General features: G+C 41.6%; 1 protein-coding gene across 2 annotated transcripts; it reads right to left on the bottom strand.

The window, feature by feature from the left end:
• Positions 1-454: 454 nt before the first annotated feature.
• LOC308396666 (uncharacterized protein) lies at positions 455-17,767 on the bottom strand. Of its 2 annotated transcripts, XM_080882164.1 has the most exons (24): positions 17,507-17,767; positions 17,194-17,280; positions 16,801-16,924; positions 16,619-16,721; positions 15,926-16,039; positions 15,722-15,838; positions 13,963-14,123; positions 13,333-13,479; positions 13,013-13,115; positions 12,425-12,553; positions 12,071-12,253; positions 11,330-11,583; positions 9,399-10,247; positions 8,845-8,935; positions 8,539-8,646; positions 6,010-6,591; positions 5,191-5,880; positions 4,720-4,842; positions 4,278-4,406; positions 3,022-3,214; positions 2,763-2,887; positions 2,440-2,630; positions 2,184-2,317; positions 455-2,087 (listed from the first exon to the last, which is right to left on the bottom strand). In XM_080882164.1, exons 1-24 carry the CDS (start codon positions 17,559-17,561, stop codon positions 1,855-1,857), a joined length of 5,025 nt encoding a protein of 1,674 aa, XP_080738290.1. In that variant the 5' UTR covers positions 17,562-17,767; the 3' UTR covers positions 455-1,854. The 2 variants fall into 2 exon arrangements, with proteins under 2 accessions (XP_080738290.1, XP_080738289.1); XM_080882163.1 differs by having other exon boundaries at positions 5,191-6,591.
• Positions 17,768-20,695: the final 2,928 nt, after the last annotated feature.

The raw sequence follows: 20,695 nt of genomic DNA, 5'->3' as shown, positions 1-20,695 counted from the left end.
TTTTTTTTTTTTTTTTTTTTTTTAAAATCAGTTCCGAGTCCGAACCAGACACTGAGAAGCTGCATTCAGCTTTTATGCTCCATATATCTGGAACAAAACTCCCAGAAAGCCTCAGATCAGCTGAAACACTCAGTTTATTTAAATCCAGGTTTAAGACTCACCTATTCCCAGCTGCATTTGAATAAAGCACCAAATCCAGTTTTACTTTTAAGCCTAAATTCTTAAACTTACATTTTAACTACTGATTTTATCTACTGTTCCTTTTTTTTTTTTTTTTTTTTTCTAAAGCACTTTGAATCACCGTGTTGTTGAATTGTGCTATATAAATAAACTTGCCCTACCTTTCATCATACAACACAGGAACACACTGGTTACATTTAGGCAAATATGAAAAAGCAGATCCATTTCCGTTTTAGTCTCAACATTCAGGGACGTCTACAACTGAAACAAAGTCAGCACAGCAGGATGATGATTACAATATTTATTTAAAAAAAAAAAAAAAAGACATGGTTCAGGAAAAACACTGCTGGACTCGGCCCAGCCGTTTAACTACAATTAGAAGAACCACACAATCCATGAGCCTGTTCACTTCAAACTTGCCTGAAACGGCAGCTTCTGCTGTCACCGCTCAGTAATTTCCCCATAAGAGCAGAGCTCTAGGCCACATGACAAACCCTCTGCTTTTAGACAGACACTTAAAAATACAAAATTCATGCAAAGTACACACACAAGTCCAAAACAACATAGACACACACGTGGAATTCAAACTCATGCAACTGAATTTCATGCACAGAATAAATAATAAAAATCTTTAAATGTTCACCAAGTCTAACAGCACGGGCTGCCACTGTTTGTTTTTCTTCAGAATTTAACAGGAATTGAGCAGTTTGGCATCACTGGAACAGAGTCCACAAAAAGGATAACTTGTGCAAGAATGCATGTAAAACACACAATGGTCCCCTACACAAAAAAAACCAAAAAAAAAAAACCTCCACACTGAAAAATTATACAGAGTTCACAATGTACCAGAGCAACACGTGCAACGAGGTCTAAGAACCAACAATGACCTCAGGAAAAACTCATGTACACTGCACCCATCTGATGAGTATTAGGAGCCACTCCATTCAAAGGATTCTGCACAGAAAAAGAAATTAAAAACAAATATATTCTGTCATGTGTTATGATGACAATCTGAGTCATATTACAACGAAAATGTGGTATTAACTAAAGGAATCATTGAAAGTTGCATTGTGACAAATCCATTATTGCAGAAGATTTAAGAATAAATTCTGCAGAGCCCTTAATACTCAACATTCAGTGCATAAAGAACCACAGCAGATTACAGCTGGACTACCATGTGTAAAAGCAAGTATCATGTTTCACATAAAAGCAAAAACAATAAATAAGGTTTTTGACAATATCAGATTAATGCACAATTTAAAGCTGACACATCAAAATTTCTTCATGTTTCTCAATTGCATATTCTTGAAACAAAGACAGACATGAATTAAAGGGCAGCTTCAGTTTCAGCCCCTTAATCACAGAACATGAATATATTTAGGCTTAAGTTCTTGGGACACAGAAATTTAGAATTTAAGGCACACTTAGAGGTTTTATAGTGATAGCAATGACAATAGTAATGATTGGAACGTTTTGATCAACTTCCTTATTGCCGTGTTAGTGGGCTGTATAGGAAGTGCATAAGGTGTAAGCAGGAAACCTCCACTAAAGAACAGGGGAGAGAAAATTAAGAAAAACACAAAAGATTCCACAGAGAGGGACAACAGCTGAGTCCCGCTGGCTCAGCAGCCAGCAGCACTGTTGATGAAATGAGCCATCAACCTTTCAGTCGATTCAGAAGCACTTCCTGAAGACTATCTGCGGTCCATACTCCTCGTATTCGTCCCGACTGATCCATGCAGAGGTAAAGGTAGGCATATTTGCCAACACTGCTCCTCCTCTCCACACTGAGAAGTCTCTATCTTTGGGGCTGGTTACACAAACACTGCCCCCCATGTCTGAGGGCAGCAGGCCTTTGATTTCATCCTGCAGTCGCTCAGGCAGGCCGGGCAGCAGAGTGTTCCCACCTTCAGGAAGAGAGGACAAAACAAATGGAAGCAGAATTTGGAAAACCATTGTACTTCAGATTGTAGTGCAACACCTTACCAAGAACCAAATGTTACCTGAAAGTACAATGCTTCCCAGGAAGCAGCGCCTCAGGTCAATGTCTGTGCTGAGGATTGACCTGTAGATGCTTTCGTGCATCCCATAATGGTCCCGTCCAATCAGCTCAGGTTTGAACAGAATCTCAGGTGCCCTAGATGAACAGGGGGTACACTCTGCTAAAGAGTCTGTGCTATACAACAAGCAAGGTGACCACAAGATCATTTCTAAAACTTAAGTGTTGGTAAAAAGCAGGAAGCAGCCCCCCAACATTACCTGAACCTCTCTGTGCTGAGGGTAATAATCTGCCCATCTGGCATGGTGTAATGCATCTCTCTGCAGGATGACTGCCCCCGATTTAGCTCATCTTCATAGTTGAGAGAGACACAGCAGCACTTCTCCTTCATCTCCCTCACTATCTCCTCCTCTGCTGTGGTACGCATGCACACTCCCTGTTCCCGGAGAAGCTTAAAGAACAAGCACAGCAAGCTGGTTTTGCCTCGTCTTTAAACTAAGTTAGGAACCATCCAGGGATTATGCCTTCCAAGCAATCAATAACATAGCTCCTACACTGGAGCATTAACAGAAGTGCTAAATACCTTTTTAAGATGCAGTGTAACATCTAATCCAGCCAGGGGAAAGCGTTGCACAGCATGAGGTAGACAGTATCCCTCAAACACAGGCACACTGTGGCTCACTCCATCCCCAGAGTCAAACACCACACCTATATCAAATACGCACAAGTAGGATCATAGGATCAGATTTGAGTGGTTTAAATACACCAAGCTGAACAAAGTCTTCAGACAAGCCATCATCCGTGTGCATCAATCAGTGCGGGAAGACGAGCGACTACAGTACCAGTGGTTCTTCCCGCTGCGTAGAGCGCTAGCACTGCTTGCATGGCTACATAGGTGAAAGGCACGTTGAAACACTCAAACATGATCTCAACCGCGTGCTGCCGATTCTTCAGAGGGTTCATGGCCGCTTCCGTCAAAAGAACCGGGTGATCTTCTGGTTCCACACGCAGCTGCTGGAACGTATGATGCCAGATCTAAGAGACAAAAAGTCAAGCACCAAGAGTAAATGAGCTTGTGGACAACCACCAATACTTTATTTCTCTTGAGGGAAGCATGTTAATGGGTGGGGAAGTTGCAAAGTGGGTGAGTTCTCAAAACACAGACATTCAAACTAGACTACCGGTAATCCACAGGGACAAATAGGTCTGCAGCTGCCCTCTAAGCCTCAGGAACATATTCCTATGAAGTGAGGCTTTTGACAGCATCAACACATATACACTGTGTGACCAATGATGGGATAAAACCAGGGTATTTGCTGAACGGATTTGTTATATTTGAGACTTGAACATAAGAAAACCATTTGTGCCTTTCCACTTTGCCAGCAAGTTTCAAGCAGCAGAGACTGTATGATAGATGAGCAAATGTACCTGTAACGATCAAGTATAAAATGAAACTTTTGCAGCCTTTAAGGCTGTACAGACTCTCCCACATGCCAATAGCAATTTTATTTATACAGCACATTTCATTATTACGTGTAAACTCGCTTTGTTTAACACAGTAGATAAAAATACTGACGGCCACCATCACTACTGCTCAGCCTCCTACCAGCTGCACCTCATGTTACCTCATTCTCAGGTTACTGTGTTCACAAAGCTGGGTGTACACGCCACCCGCAGGCCTGACACGATGACAACAATACCCCCTCAGCCTTTTATGGCTTAGGGGTAAAAATATTAAAACCAGTGCAGTAGCAAAATAAAACAGCATATTAAGTGTAAAGTTTTCTAGTCCATTTATGGATATATGCACAGCAGGACCACAATAACATGTTTTTAAACTGAATGTACACATTTTCCTCACATGTCAAGTACTACAAACAAAAAGGCTTTGGGTCGTGCCTCTTTCAAACTAAGCCTCATATTGCTGGAAAAGACATCCAACATCTTCAGCCAGCTGGGTCTGTGGAACAGCTGTAACCTGTAGTCAGTAATCGAGTTCCAGACGACACATCAATATACGTAACATTTAAGTACTAAAGGGGAATGATTCCGACATGAGTTTTTCATTTTCTAGTTGTTATGCAAACACGAGTCTCACCTTTTCCATTTCATCCCAGTTGTGAATGATTCCATTCTTTATGGGGTGCTTCAGAGTCAGAACCCCTCTCATGTGTTCTGCATCGTGACCAATGTAGGCCTCTCTTTCAAGGTTACCATTCAGTACTTCCTGCAAAGACAGGACAAAAAAAAAAAAAAAAAAAAAAAAAAAAAAAAAAAAGTATATTTATACCCACACTTTAAATCCCCATAGTTTTCCTTATAGCTCAAAGTAGCTGTAGGCAGATGCCAACCAACTATAAACACACATCATGAGGCTGCTGCAATGAACAGACAAAGGATGCAAAGACCAAGGCAATTTATAGAATACATTTACTGAAAATATTTTGAAAAGAAACGCTCCATAAATATGTTCAAACATGTAGGGGCCAACCTAAGGGACACGAGTTAAAATCAAAGCTTCTAACAACGAATGCACTTACCTCATACTTTGGCACCCCAATTATTGTGGGGAATATAATGGTTGGTAGGTCTTGATCTGCAAATCCTGCCTTTATCAAACCAGAGCCTGAATCCAGTACAATTGGACTCTTGAAATCTGCAATCTAGAGATACAGACACAAGCTTTTTTTTTTTTCCTTTTTTAAAAAAAAATAAAATTCCAGAGGTTCAAAAGCACTGAAATGATCTTTTAAGTTTATATTGTGACTACAACTTTATTTGTTTTCAAGTCTGGCCAGCGCTTTAGTCTATAAGCCCCATTTTAGTCATACATTCAAAGTATGTGCGCTCAGTTACACATGGCACACAGCAATTTAAAAGCCTGGGGTTGGGAGAAAGCTTTCATAAGAACTAAAAACTAATGTTGATGTTAGGCTTTTAAATACGAGATATACTTGATGTTCTAAATGAAGACAAAAAGGTGACAGCTGAAGTAGGATGTGCCCACGTACCTCCGTCATGGGGCTATAAAACTGGATCTGACTTTCAGGTGACCCAGAGATTCTCAGAGCCTCAGAGCTCTGAACGCCATCTAGTAGCTTTTCATTTGGTTCGTCTCTTCCACCCGAGTCAAACTCTAGAGGCTGATCAGCAGTCACTTGGGATACAGACTGTTCGAGTTGGTGGTCATCTGCAGGAGGTGAAGTGTGGATTTCCTCTGCTGACTGCACATGTAGTTTGAGTAAAGATGTGGGCATCTTTTCATTTTTAGTCATTATTTCAGACGAGCGCTGTAATGATGCCCAACAGTTCTCTGGGGGTACATGGTTATCGTTTTCATGTTGTGTTACATTTGGACTGGAAACCAAGCTGTGGCTGGTGTCTGGAGGCACATTCTCTGGCAGCTCTTCAAGTACTTCATTTTGTAGATGAAGTTGGCCTTCACCTACAAAATAATGATCTAAGGACTCCTCTGTGGAGTGAGGAGCTTCAAGTTCAGCACGGGCTTCATTCACAGGAAGCAAAGACTTTCTTGGCTTAGCTACAGGGGGAAGGAGTGATTTTCCACCTGGGTCAAAGGTGCCATCATCTACCCTCATTTCAGGGATTAAAGATGCTTCTGGACTGCATAAACTAGCAGACCTGGCCAATTCATTCCCATCGATGTATTGCGATTGGACACCTGCCTCTTCTGAGGGTTCCTGTAAATCAAATACATTGTTCAAGGTAATTTTGTAATATACTGACAGACCAGTTGTACAACCACTAGCATCTTGACACTGGGGAAGTGGCAGTTGAGCCACATCTTGTGGTGAAGCCCCTTTGGTTACCTTAAGGTCTGAAACATCTTGAATAATTTTAGTCACACGTGTATTCACAGACCCATCCATGGCAAGGCTGGCGACTGATCTTCCAGAACCATTGGGAAAGAGATCACAGAGCACTCGATCATCATGTTCTTTTCTAGGCCTTTCAGTTATAGAACATTTTTTAAACCTTTCATCAATATCCTCATTCTGTTTCTCCAGCTCCTCCACCTCCCTCTTCTCCTTTTCCAGCTGCAAATGTGAAGCCTCCCTCTCATTGCGTGAAGTCAGTAACACATTTGTACCCACAGGTTTGCTCTCCCAGAGCTCAGTGTTGAGTTTCTCTTTACTGCATCGAAACTTGTTGATCTGCAAGTTCTCGTCCATGATTAACCCGTCCAGGATATGAACCTTTCTCAGTTCCATCAGCAGGTCTGGCTTGCTGTCAGATACCGTTGGAGCTTCACTGTAAAGCCCATCCGCATTAGCTTTAGTTTCACGTGCAGACCCAGCCGACACAAGGTCAATGAAACCGTCAGATTCTGCAGAGTCAACGCAGTCATCGAAACAAAGAACACCAGCTTCAGCCAGCTCGTAGGACGACATCTTAAAAGAATAAGGAAAAATATAGTGAATACCAAGGGACTATAAAACAAGCTGACAAACCTACTGTCACATTACCCACTGGTTTGTAGGCTTCCCTTCAGGCAAACTGAGTTTTTCCATTCTGGCCATCATCTACCCATTTTTTGGAACCAGCAGTAAATTAAACATGGTTTAAAGGTTTGAACAGGTAAGACTCAGATTGATATCAGGCCTTAACAGGGGCTGATATCTACTCTATTCTGGAATTATTTTCAGAACAACCATCAGCACAATAATTATAAGGAGTGAGTTAGACATTAACAAGCTAAGGATTACTGACATTTGTATTTAATATGAAAAGTTATTTGAATCAACATCTATTTGAGTCAGACATTTTATAAGACAAACCCCAGCATGTCTGTCAGCCTCTGATGAGGGTTTAGCCATTTCAACATAGCACAGTACTTTGCAAATTACATAAGAAAAATATTTTAGCCAAAACTGGAAACAAGCTTGTTTCACTACTTGAAACAAGCTCAATACAACCGGGCTACAAAAGATGACAGTTGTCCACCTGGCTCTGTGTAAAAAAGTATTTGCCTCACATACCTAATAATCATTGTGCCACTGGCTGTAACAACTGCAGTAAAGTGTTTGGGAGAACTGGCACGGAGTCTTTCATGTTACTGGGGAATTTTGTTTTATGAGAAAAGCCTATTTATTCATTCATTTTTGGCCGACACTTGAGGTCCTTTAAATGTGCTATACAAATAAAGCCGACTTGACTTGCAGACGTAGACTTGCCAGACAAATTCAGATCATTTAACCAAAGCACTTTAACTTCAGGGCGTAAACTGATGGCCGGACAATCTTCTTGGTGAAGAGCAAAATTATTTACCGTTACCTGCCAACTAAATACATGCCAGGACAAAGTAATATTACACTATATGTGAAAGAATGGCAAATGCAAATCATAGGAAATAAAATTATTGAAGTTGAGTCAATAATTGAGCTGACTATACAGCAGTTTCCAAAGTCCTTGTACTTCATGACATCTGGGAATGACCAATTAAATTTTCCTCTAATGGTTAAAAATCCAGGGGTCCACCTGGTGATTACTATGAATCATGGCTGAAGTTGGAGAAAACCAATAATTACTGAAATAAATTTTTATTTTTGGGTAATAAAAATATCAAGTAGATTAATTACTTCTTACTATAAAAGGCTGGCATAACAGATCTGTCAAAAAGGAGAGTATAAATATAAACCTGAAAAGAATACCCTGAAAGCTGTACAACTCATGGGTTATACTTCATAGAGGAGTAGTCAGAGGCTCCTCACCCTAAAGAGGATCCAGGAGTTCTTACTTTAGTCTGTCACTCTTTTTTCTGTCTTTTTCTCTAGCTTTCTGCTACGTGTGCATATGCTTAAGGCTCTAAACCCTAGGGTTGCTTTGTCTCGTTATTCTGTGTGTAGTTATGTGCTCCTTTGTTTTTGCATGACTGTTCAATAAACTCTGCTCTTTTTCAGAGGATCTTATTTAGTCCTTTGATATAAAATCCTAAAAAACAAACTGCAAGTGTGTTTTGATCATCTGAATGTAGACGGTCTGTGGGAATGACAGAAGAGGAGACGCTGCAGAGAGGCGTGTAAGACGGCAACTTGGGTTCCCGTTTGGATCGTTTAATAAATTTAGCCAGATTTCCCAGAAAGGAGAGTTGCTCCCAAAGTGGGATAAATCCCGTCTCTCCTAACAAGACCAGGTTTCCCCCAATAGTTTATAAACCACACATCAGTTTCACATTTTGTCCATCTTCCTCTTACAGTCCAAAGACATCCCTGGACCTGTGCCTTGTGTAACTTACCTCTTTTTCCGTGCCATAGAGGCATAGAGTAACTGAAACAAACCGATATCGAAAATTAATAGAATCTGTAACAAAGAACTGATCTGCTAGATGCTTCACCCACCGTATCAAGCTGGTCCTCACCATCACACAATCGCCAGACACCCTGCCTGTCCTCTGTCCTCAGCAGTGCATCTAGCACAGCTTCCTGAGCCAGAACATTTTCCTCCTCCTGCAAAATAAAAACGAATAGTTATGTCTATAACTTCTGTTCCCTTTCAGTTGATTCACTCGGTACACTGGACACGCGAGGGCGTGATATCCCATACTTATGCGTTGTACCAAGTGAATCGACTGAAAGGGAATCCGTTCTGTCCAGAAGTCACAACAACCAGCACTGTCTTCATTTCTCAAACGATCCCCCTCTCACCTCTAATATTTCATCAGCCTTGTCCAAGATATTCTCCACTTCCCTCAGACCGTCCTCTTCCTTCACATCCCAGTCCTTCATGGACAACTCGCTGAAAAGTTGCGAGGGGAAATAAAATAAGGCATTAGGCAATTCTTCAATTTGCCTTTTCCCAGTTTACCATCCTTCCTTCAACTCTTTCATCTGACCCTCATTAATTTGCTGCCATAAGGAATCAAAGTAGACAATACAGTGTCTGTATGTTATGATGAAATGTAACAGTAGGTGCCACTGGAGGAATTTTACTGGTTCAGAATGCAGTTTGGCAGGTGATCATGCCTGATCAGTCCTCATCATAAATTGCAATAAATCAGAGTCCCCTTATGTGACAAATCTAATTATTTTGTCACTTGTGACCAACAATAAAAAATATAAATTAAAAAAAGATTACTCGTGTAGGATCTGTGTAACAACTGAAATTTCAATACCACTGCTGAAATTTCTTTGAGAATAGCACACTGTAGGAGAAGCAACATACTGATTGACATTTTGACATTTGAAGCCAAACAAATTACCCATCATCATCATCATCGTCATCATCATCTTGATTTTGGTCATGGAGGTCATAAGAATCCCAGAGTAGAGTGGGAACCCCCTCTGTGGAACAGATGGACTTGTCTCTTCCTTCAATAATGGTGCTGGAGAGAACACTGCAAATGGGACTTAGTTCAGGATGTTCCACACAACTTTGTGGATGTAATATCCAGTCCCTGCTCTGTGATCCTTTGGGTTCTGTGCTCCTTAAAACCTCCGGTGTAGGCTGAATTTGAGACCTGCTAGCCTGGGTGCCACTGACATGCTCATCTGAAGAATCGTGATCAACTTTTTGAGGTGCTGGATTTTGTGTACTGCTGACAGTGTAAGAGTTTTCCAAATCCTCTACCGGCAAGCTAAGCCAAGGGTTACTGGACACAGCAGCTATGCGCTTTACTTTGATCTCAAACTGATTCAGCAAATCAGCTTTAGGAGAGCTTCCTATAGAGCCCAAGTCATGCTCCTCTCTGTGAGCCCTATCTGAAACACTGGAAATAATGTCATGGATTTGAGGCGGGCTTGAGGCAGGTATTGCAAAGTCTCTGGTTGCAGCAAACGGGGAGGACGGTTTGCCCGTAGCTGACACCAACCCTGAACCTCCGGACAAGGGAGATGTTCCAAAGACATGGGCAACTTCTTTACCACCTTTACATTTAGCGAGGTTTGACTCTGAAACATGGTGTGGCACAGGTTTTGACGTGGTAGAATCAGCAGATAAGAGATTCACATGGTTGCCCCTCAGTAACTCATACTGCCACTGTAGGGCCATCTGGAGTTGTTCGACAGCCACTGGTCCTGAAGAGCTTAGAAGTTTCCTCAGTGTCAAGCACCTGGCGAATAAAAAATAAATAGAAAATGAAATAATGGCACCAGAAAAAAAAAATTAATGTGGTAAACTGGTGTGGCTGGCTGCTCAGCCAAACTGTCAAATGTTATTTGACATACTGAATATTTGGGTTGAATGGGTGATGGGATCAAAACTAATTGAGCAGCCATAAGCTACAAACGCTGATCAGCCGATTAAATCTATTCCAAATATTACTCCATCTGCTAAAGGAGAAAATAAATTATATGATTCAGTGACAGCATGAATAAATAAAGAATCCAGTGGACCAATGAATACAGACGACGACAACAACAACACTGGAGTAAAACCATTTAAATTGCCATCATCTGTCAAACTTGCATTTGATTGCTGAATCAGTTGTTCAACTGAAGATAAAAATATAGATCACACAACGGACACAACTTATAGATGTGATATTTCACCCAGCAAAGACTCATTTTGGCGATTCTGAGTCCAAGTGAAGACATTTCATCTTTCAAAAAGTCACTCAAGTGTCAACAAAAATAAAAAACTAAACAAAATGGATGAATGTTTGTTTCTCATCATTTAATTAAAAGGTTAAACTTTGATAGAAATTGATTTCATCTCTGGTACACCTCTTTTTGTGGCTTGTAACTCATGCAAATCACAAATTCAGCAGCTCAAATTAGAATATTTCATTCAAGTTTGAGTAAATTACTATTGAAAAATAAAGTTGATTCATAGCATCATAGCAGGTCAAATTCTCAAAATGAGGAGCTGCACTTGAGTGCTTCATTCCTTACCCTTCCTACAAGAGTACACACTGGATGATCTTTTATGAAAGGACAACATACTTATACATATTCAGTTTTTAACCAAGTCTGCTTTCCTGAAGAGGACCAAGCTTCCTGCTAACAGCCCATAAATGACATTTGGTAACGGCAGTGGTTGACATGTCTGATGTCTCAGAAAGCTGCTACTTTTCAACAAATTTTTGCACAAAACTGCAAGAAAGTTGATAATTGATGCACACGCACACCTTATTTGCTTGCACTCAAGGTACGACTTTGTACACAACAGTTGAAATGGAATCAATCACATCACCTTTGAGACATTTGTTTCCCCATCTGCTGGATCTCATCATCTGGGATTGCATTTGCCAAATGAGACAGATGGAGCAGCTCCTCCATTTCTGGAGGGGGATTGTTCTTCAGAAAAGTGGACAGCCTCCATCTCCACCCAGGCATCATCCCCCAGTTCTTCTGCTGCAGCTGGATGGAGGAAGCCTCTTCACGAACACCCGACAGGAGCTCCTGGAGGAAGTTCTGGCAAAGGACCAGACTGTACCAGCAGCTGGCCTAAACAGGTAAACGGCATAATTTCTGCTATTCTTGGGGGTGGGGCCAATTTATTTTAGACAACAGTAACCAGGTATGGCAATAACAAAGACTCAAATTTTTGATCAACATCATCTTTAAGTAGTTAAAAAGCATTTGTCCTTGAAATTAAAAATGCACACCGGCTGTAATTAGACAGCACAGGATGATAGAAAAATGTTAGTAAGCCAGTTGGATGATAGGTCAGTGTGATTTGAAAGAGGATGTCTGGCACATGTGGAGTGAAAAAAATAAAAACTACTGTCAGTGATTACAGTCAGTAAAGGTATTTTTGTTGTTTTGTTTAACGTGGCAAGCATTACCTCACAAGAGCAAGACAAAAAGCTGTTGATGGTTAGCTTAGGTTCCAAAACAAAAGTTCTTCCAATGAATCAAATGCGCTGCTGATGTTCATGCCACAGTTACGAGCACTTGGTATTACCGCGTCTGTAAGTTTTCCACAACTTGCCTTGCTGTAGTAGCGATGGTAGCTGGAAACTGCTCTGAGGGTTTGCAGAATCAAGTTCACGGCAGAGTCAAGTTTGTCCTTCAGCCTCTCCAGATCTGCAGCCCAGCTCCCTGTGGGCTGACTGTCCAAGGGGAGAATCTCTGCTGAAGCCTGGATTACATCTTCAGCCCAGCGAACAAGTGCCTGGTAGGTGAGAGGTAACCTTTACTTCAAGCATAAGTTAACAGCATCCGTAACACAGTTAGCAACACTAATGTTACAAACAACTAGGATTTAACTAAACCGTGGTGTAATCTAATCGAGGTCGATCTATGTTGCAAGGTAAGATTCATAACATGCAAGCTAAAGCCATACCATAGCAGGAGTGTGGATGGATGCTTCAAATTCAGACACCAGAATCACAGCTTTTGTAGGGTCCTTGGCAATCTCTACTTTGAAGGGCTGGATCTTCTCTTGAAGAAGAGTTTCAATCTTCTCAGAAACCTGTAAGCAAGCGTCAAGAAAACCCAACATCCGGTTGCCTTTATTTGCGGATCGGTTGTTGTTCCCCAGTTACTGGGGGAGCTGATAATTTTCTTCAAGTGGTCACTCAAAGTAGTTTTCCACAAACACTGAGCCGTTTATACCAACACGATTATCTGTACTTTTATCTAGTTCTGTACTTAGCTACACGCCCAAGGCCATTTTTAAAGATGAGAACCGCACCCTTGACAATTCACAATCAGAAAATGATTTAATAGTTCATATTTTAAGGTTATCCAGATGTACAAAGCCACATTTTTCCTGTGGATACTCAGTTTTGTGGTCAAACATTCCCCACTCTGCTCAAACCAAAACAGCCCGAGTAAAGTGACTCAGGTCATTTAGGTTTTGGTTTAGACCACTAGGTTTAAAATTTTTTTTAAAGGAAACCATTACATGTGGACTTGCTGTTAGACCCACCTGCAGCGCATTATCACGCAACTGGAACACACGTAGCCTTAAACGAGCTTTAGAAAACAGCTGCTGCCACAGCAACTCCACTTTTTCCACAGCAGCAGTTATCCTGTAATTAAATGGCACATCAACTCTTAAAAGCGTCCGATACAGTTTCTTAGAGTAGCAAAAAACATTAATCTTGGATAATCCTTAGTCATACTGGCATTTTGCTTTAGCTGATGTGAAATGGGATCATTACAAAACTGCTGTATGGACTTTTTGGTGGATTAAGATAAAGAACCCATTTTCATGACTTGACACAGAGATCTGGCTGCCTGCAGTACCTGCTGTGGTTCTGGAGCATATCAAAGGCCATCTGAGTGAAGAGGGCAGTTCCAGCCATATCCTGGAAGCACGGCTCCCTGTCAGGCCAACGCAGCTTCCCCACCAAACTCTCACAGTTCCTCAGTAGCTCCTCCAGCCCCAACTCCCTGATCACATCATACATGTGGGACTGTAAGCTTTAATGTTTACCTGTGAAACGCCCCTAGATTGGTCAGAAGCTGCCAACACCACCTCTTTCATCTGAACGTGCAGGGGTAACCCTGGGTTAACTTGATAACCAGCTTTCTGAAACAGTTTATCCTGATCGACAGTGTTAGAGTAAGCCGCTTCACATAACAGAAAGATACCCACAGCACGTTGAATGAGTTTCCTAGTATAGGGCCCGAATTAGCAACTAGAGCACATTATTTACTCTTGATGGTACTAATATTATACCATGAATACAAGACAAAACAAGTGTTACACCAAACAAGCATCTGTGCACATCCCCCTCTGCCGTCCTGCTGCTATAAGGTTTATATTTCAGTGAATATTTGATTGACAAAAATATTGCAGACAAGAAAGTGCCACACCCTTTTTTAGACTGCAGCTGCTTGATAAGATCATAACCAAGAAGGGGCAATTCTAACCTCCTGAGCTGCTGAAACTTGGCTTCAGTGCCTAAGCAGAATTGCCGGAGCTCGCTGACGGTGGTGGGCAGTGGCAGCCTGGACAGAGCCTGCAGTGCAGAGATGCATGAAGGCAGCCGCTGGACTACAGACACAAACTCCTGGACAAATGCATCAATCTCCTGCAGGAAGCAGCATGAGTCAGAGATCATCAAAATACATCTGTGCACCCAGGATTTCACAATATGAGACTTCACTACTGTTTATTTTAGACAGCTTTAAGGTGAGCATGAGTTTAAGGCTACTCATTTTCCCGATTTAGTTATGTCAACAGTCGATTAAGTTAACCAAATCCCAATTCAGTCTATGGGGATTGTATCCCAAGTAGTATCCTAAATAGGTTTCCCCACAGGCAAAGAGGTGCCACAGTTAACAGTCATGGCCCAGCTGAATATGACTGAATGGATAATTAATGGAAAGAGGGCTCCTTTCAATGGCTAATAAGATCAGCTCATTATGCAAGGCATTTGCACAAGCTTCATGGTGGTGACCAATAAGAGGTGCTGGCTGCTCAAACAGATCTCTGCATCTATGCTCGCAATAAATATTCAATGGATTCTGACCTATTGTTAGTTATTAGTGGATTACCAGAGAGACAGTTTCTCACGTCACACTTGAGCAGAAACATTTCAACATACACACAAATCCCCCGATTAATCATAAGACTGATTCTTAAGTCTTGCTATCAGACTAACGGTTGTGTTAAACAAATATAACAAATTAGTTAGAATGGTTGGCTTAAAGTTGGTTGGAGCAGACAATCATCAACATAATCACCCATTAAAAAAAAGTATCCTTAAACACTGAACTTTCAGCTGCTCTTCCAGCTTATTCCTATGACCAAAAGCTTTGGAAAGGAAACATGACTACATCGTCATACATCTAAATAACAGGCAGGACAGACATTCATTTCTTCATCTTACTCATACCTCTTTATAGATGCACACATTACAAGTAGAAAAGCTCATGTTAAATTCCATATTTGTAGCTACCTTTGCTACAGTTGGTGCATGACAAGTTGTTCCCCAGAGAAGCAGCAGCATTTTAATACAGGCGTTTCTCTCTTCCTTCAGCTGATCCCTTTTGGGCTCACAATTGTCACCTGCATCAATTTTATTCTATCACTAGTATTGTCTTCTGTCACCCCAACCCCTCTCATTACATCCATGAATCTTCTGAGGTCTTCCTCTTTTCCTTCTGCTTGGCAGTTCGATCTTCATCATCCTCTATATAATTTACCCACTATCCCTCCTCTGCACATGTCCAAACCATCTCAGCCGTCTCTCTGATGGACTCGTTTCTAATCATCTGATTTTCATTCCTCTTCTGACACTCCTAACTTCCTAATACAGTACCACATCTTGGCACCTTATCATATACTTTGTGTAGATCCACAATTGCACAGTGAAGCTCCTTCAGAACTTCTCCATCAATATTCTCAAAGCAAACATCACATCTGTAGTGCCCTTTCTCAGCATGCTGCTGTTCACAGCAACTCCTTCATATCTTCATTGTATGGCTCATCAACTGCACATCACATTCCTCTGGCACACTTACTCTCTGGGATTGTTTCCATCTGGTTAAAGTCCACTCCCTCTGTCCCATATATCACCACAGATATGTGATCAAGACCACAGGCCCTTACCCTCTGTATCCTCTTCACAGTGATTTTTCTACACTTTCTAAATGAAACTGGTCTCGCAGAAAGCAGCATCACTACCTTAATGAAGGCAACCCAGCTCTGATGACGGTACATGAGGTATCCACCCAGTGACCATGGTAGCTGGCTTCGATCAATGTAGTTCTGGAGCTCTGGGATTTCTCTCAGAAGGACCCTCTACAAAATGTTTATAAAAGGAGATCAGAACTGCTCACGTACATTAAATCTCAACAAAGTCTGTGCATAACAGTTTGATATACTCACTTTGAAAGAAGCAGGATAATCCTTCGATGGAGCCAGCAGCTTCAGCATTAGCTTCTCAAGATCCTTTTTTTTGGGCTGAAGGATGTACACAGTGTGGACTGTGCGCTTTTGTAGCTAAAAAAAAAAAAAAAAAAAAAAAAAAAGGAAAATAAAAATTTGCACCAACAATTATTCTTTGTTTTCCTCAATGAAAACACATGGTTGCTCATACAGCACTCAATCACACAGCAGCAAGAGTTTTTAAAATGGCTTCATTGGTTAAGTAAACGCAAACATCTCTGAAACCCTTTGCCTCATCTTCAATTCTTCAGGCATTAGATTCATGCAACATTTTCTCCAATTTGACTCCCCAAAAGCAACAACACATAAAATGTAAAAAATGTATCGCTAAATGAAAACCTTCATTCTGGGTTTCTACATTTTTGTCCTTCCACAGGTTAGACAGCTGACATCTAAACAATATTTCATTATTATTTGGGACTCAAATTCTTCAGAGTACTTTGGGGTTTATACTTTGTTCACAAAAAAGTAAATAATACAATTCATATTCATCACAATTCAACAGCAGCCTGCTGGGTAATAAAATCATGTCTAAAAGCATTTCAGCATAGAACTTCAGTCTAAAAAAAGTAAACCATCATCTTGAAAAGGTCTCACAATGTAGCCACACACTCCACTTCATCATAACAATACCTCAAGCAGCAGTAGAGTCTCGACAATGAAACTGATGGTAGAGAGTGAGACATCCCTCAGATCAGCCACGACTGACACCATGCTCTGCTTTTCCAGTTTCTTACTGTCAGAGAGAAACAGTCCAAACATCACTGTACACACAAACACAGTGCAAAAAAACGTGTTTGTTGAATTCCACCTACTTGTGCTGATACTGAAAGTAATTTATGAAGTCCACCACTTCAGCTTTGCTGAGGTCTGAGGAGAGTTTGTATTGCCCATCCACTGGGAACATAACCAGAGGGCAACCATGTTGATCAAAAGTACCTAAAAAGCCAGATAAACCCATTATGTGCAAATTTTAGGGATGAAGAAGGAAAATAAAATGAAAGAGGCCTAGACATCCGGTCCGAGTTAAGGACATTTTCATGTGGCTGCCAGTTTTGCCAAAATAAATGAAACATTTAAAAAAAGAATGAGTATCACCAGGAGTGGAGGAGTTCTAAAGCCTTCACACAAGCTCTCTTAGGTCTCACACTTTCAAACATTTATGAATACACCAGGCACATGATACACAAATGTGGGTTAATAGCTACCAGGGAATAACACCGCTCCGGAGCTGAGCACATGATCCGCAGGCAGGGTCGGGGAGGGAGCACTCTCCTGCAGCGGCTCCGGGACGTCTGAAAGGGTTGGGAAGAAATTATTTTTATTGGCTCACACCCGAAAACTCCAACAGTCCATAATATCTGACCGCTCCAGCAAATTCCTCAGCTCCACACAAAAAGTTGGCTAAAAAGTTCATCAGTGCTTCAGTCATGAACCCAGCGAGGTGTCTGTGTGCTGTGGCTCCATGGGAGCAGCACTGACCGGCTCACCCTCACCGAGCGACACTGGTCTCTCTCCTACCTTTTGCGCGTCGGCTTATCGGAGATTCTCCACTCCTGGCTCGTTTCCAGGACATGTTTGCGCCGTAAGCGAATTCTCTGTGTGTCTCCGAACCGGACTCGACACTGAGAAGTTCTACTGCGGGGCAGCAAAACAAAGACGGATTAACCCCGGCTGCTCTCTGCCTCTTTCCGCCATCTCACAGCCACCCCAATCCACCTGACTGAATCAGCTCCAATGATTGAGGGCTGCTCGCTTCTTTTATAAACCAGGAGGGCGGAGGAAACGCCGAGAAGGACGGACAAAAAGTGAAGCCCACCAACCGACTCTGCTCAACAAGCAAGTCATTATTATATACAGCACTAAGCCCGTGAGAAATATGTGTTTGAAGTTAACGTTTCTTGTTTCATAATGGCAAGAGACACAAACAACACAAAATGACTGCAAATAGATCCGACAGAGACAGTCAGACTCAGACAGAACACAACTCCCCAAAAAAAAAGACCACAAAGAGAAAAGTCAAAAAGACACACAATAAAGAGACACCAAAAGACCTCAAATAGACAAAAAACAAACAAAAATCATTCAGAGACTATTAACTTCAGAGCATCCGGTTCTAAATTTTTGTTGCACAACATTCCCATCCCTCCTCATATTATGTACAAATACTAATGTGAAAGCTGGATCAGCAGATACAATATTTTTCATCACTTTGAGGCTTGAACTGAAACTATTTACCTCCATAGAGCAGGCCACTAATGCCTCAAGTGTTTCCTTTTGTGTAAGAACAAGTTCCATTGTTCCTCACTTGACTGGTCTGACTGTATGTCTCATGATAGGCAGTGTTTGTTTAACACGGTCAAGCTAAACAGCACCATTCAACTATGCAGTTTCTGGAGACATTGCAGTGGGATTGGTCTATTTTGTGGGTTGGGCGGTGGTCAGGGGCAGAGGTCCTGTGGTCCAACCTCCGGTTGACAAATCTACCTTTGGATTGTAAATGGTAAGTGGATTAGTTCTTTTCTACTCTACTGGAGTACTCAAAATGTTTTATCCCATTTACCCATTTAAATGGCCTGTAAACGGTAAATGGCCTGTATTTGTATAGCGCTTTTACTAGTCCCTAAGGACCCCAAAGCGCTTTACACAACCAGTCATCCACCCATTCATACACACATTCACACACTGGTGATGGCAAGCTACATTGTAGCCACAGTCACCCTGGGGCTACAATGTTATACGAACACTTGCCCAAGGATACATTGGCATGCAGACTAGAACAGCCAACCTTCCAATTAGTGGACGACCTGCCAAATCTCCTGAGCTACAGCCAGCCTTCAAATTGGTTTGGAAAAAATGATCCAGGCCATTATGCAGCCGATGCTGGTGCATCTACTCCAGCTCAAAGGGAAAGCCACTGTTGGGTCTGTGATAGAATCCTAGGCCCATGCCCTTCCCACAAACAGGATGATGGAGGCATGGAGTATGACATCACGTATCTGGTGGAAGAAGTAAAGAATCTAAAGTGCCTCTGATCTGTCCATCGCTGGCAGGGAAGGGATCTGAGCTGGTGATTGAGACTGAGAAATACTGGCTAGATATAACTGAGCTTACCTCAACAGCTTGGGATCTGGAACCTCCCCCTGCCCACCCCTTTTCACCAAGTGCAACTCCAGTCAGCTGAGTTTCTTGGTCATACACAGAAGTAAAGGTAAGTAGTATTGGTACTAGTGATGACAGGAGGACAGAAACTTCAGTCTTTCTGTACTTTCCTGAAGTGATATAGTTCACCTTGCTTGTGGTTATCTGCTGTTAGAGTTAAACTTGTAGCTCCAATCTGCAGTACACTGGCATTACATGAAAATGGGTCAGGGGTAATGTAGTGAATAATATATGTTATGGACCCATATGCTTTCTCTGTAGCATCTGAAAAGATATGAATGCTGTGTGTGGAGTCTGACAGGTCTGGGATGCACATAACATCTTCGAAGAGGGAGAGCATGGAGCAGTTTAAGTTCACTCTCCCAGGTGTGCTACAGCTGGAGCAAGTCGTGTGGCAGGTTTGAGCCATTTCGCTCTTCTCTAGCTCCAGAGATTCTTCACCAGTGTTTAAGCCACGTTTTATTTAAACATTTACTTTTTTTTATTTAAGCCAGAGCAGTGTAGGGAATAAGCATGCCAAAAAGATGGTATTGTCTGGGTAGGACCCAATTGGTGTTGTGCATAGTGAACTCAGTGTGCTCTGCATGACTTGATAGTTCATGATGACAGGCTTACAATGATACTGAAACCCTATACTCCGTTTTGGTGTCTCTGCCCCATCAGGTGATAGCTAGATCTCACTGCTCTCCAATATTTTCTGCACCAAAGAGTAAAAAAGTGAAATGTGGATTATTAAACATTAGGTGTCTCTCTTCCAAGTCTCTGTTAATACATGACTTAATAATTGATCAACAAATCAATTTATTGTGCTTTACAGAAACCTGGTTAGAGCAGGATGATTATATTAGTTTAAATGAATCAACACCCCCGAGTCATTCTAACTATCAGAAACCTCGAAGCACAGGCTGAGGGGGCGGTGTGGCAGCAATTTTCCACACCATCCTATTAATCAGCCAAAGCCCAAGACAGACTTTTAATTTGTTTGAAAGCCCGATGCTTAGTCTTGTCTACCCCAGCTGTAAAACTCAAAAGCCAGTCTTATTTGTTATCATCTATCGTCCACCTGGGCCTTACACAGAGTTTCTGTCTGTTCTTCCTTTTAGCATCTACATCCATGTAGATGCTAAAAATGACAGCCTCAACACAGCATTTAATCTGTTATTAGACTCAATTGGTTTCTCTCAAAATGTAAAAGAACCCACCCACCACTTTAATCACACTCTAGATCTTGTTTTAACATATGGCATAGAAACTGAACATTTAACAGTGTTTCCCGAGAAGCCACTCTTGTTGGATAATTTTCTGATTACATTTAAATTTACAATAATTGATTACACAGCAGTGGAGAGTAGACTTTATCACAGTAGATGTCTTTCTGAAAGCGCTGTAACTAAGTTTAAGAATATAATCCACCCACTGTTATCATCGTCAATGCTCTGTACCAACACAGAGCAGAGCAGCTACCCGAATGCTACTCCAACAGAGGTCGATTATCTTGTTAATAATAATTTTACCTCCTCACCACGTATGACTCTGGATACTGTAGCT

This window comes from Rhamphochromis sp. 'chilingali' (assembly GCF_963969265.1).
Source record: "Rhamphochromis sp. 'chilingali' genome assembly, chromosome: 5".
Classification (NCBI taxonomy): Eukaryota; Metazoa; Chordata; class Actinopteri; order Cichliformes; family Cichlidae; genus Rhamphochromis; species Rhamphochromis sp. 'chilingali'.
Note: the sequence above shows the minus strand (reverse complement) of the source record. Positions and strands in the feature narration are given on the sequence as shown.

Coding starts and splice junctions, on each gene's coding strand:
- LOC308396666 (XM_080882163.1), bottom strand. CDS start 17,561: ATGTCCTGGAAACGAGCCAGGAGTGGAGAATCTCCGATAAGCCGACGC. Junction 4,407..4,719: donor TTGGGGTGCCAAAGTATGAG/GTAAGTGCATTC, acceptor CTGTCTTTGCAG/GAAGTACTGAATGGTAACCT. Junction 2,631..2,762: donor TTACACTGCATCTTAAAAAG/GTATTTAGCACT, acceptor TTGTTCTTTAAG/CTTCTCCGGGAACAGGGAGT.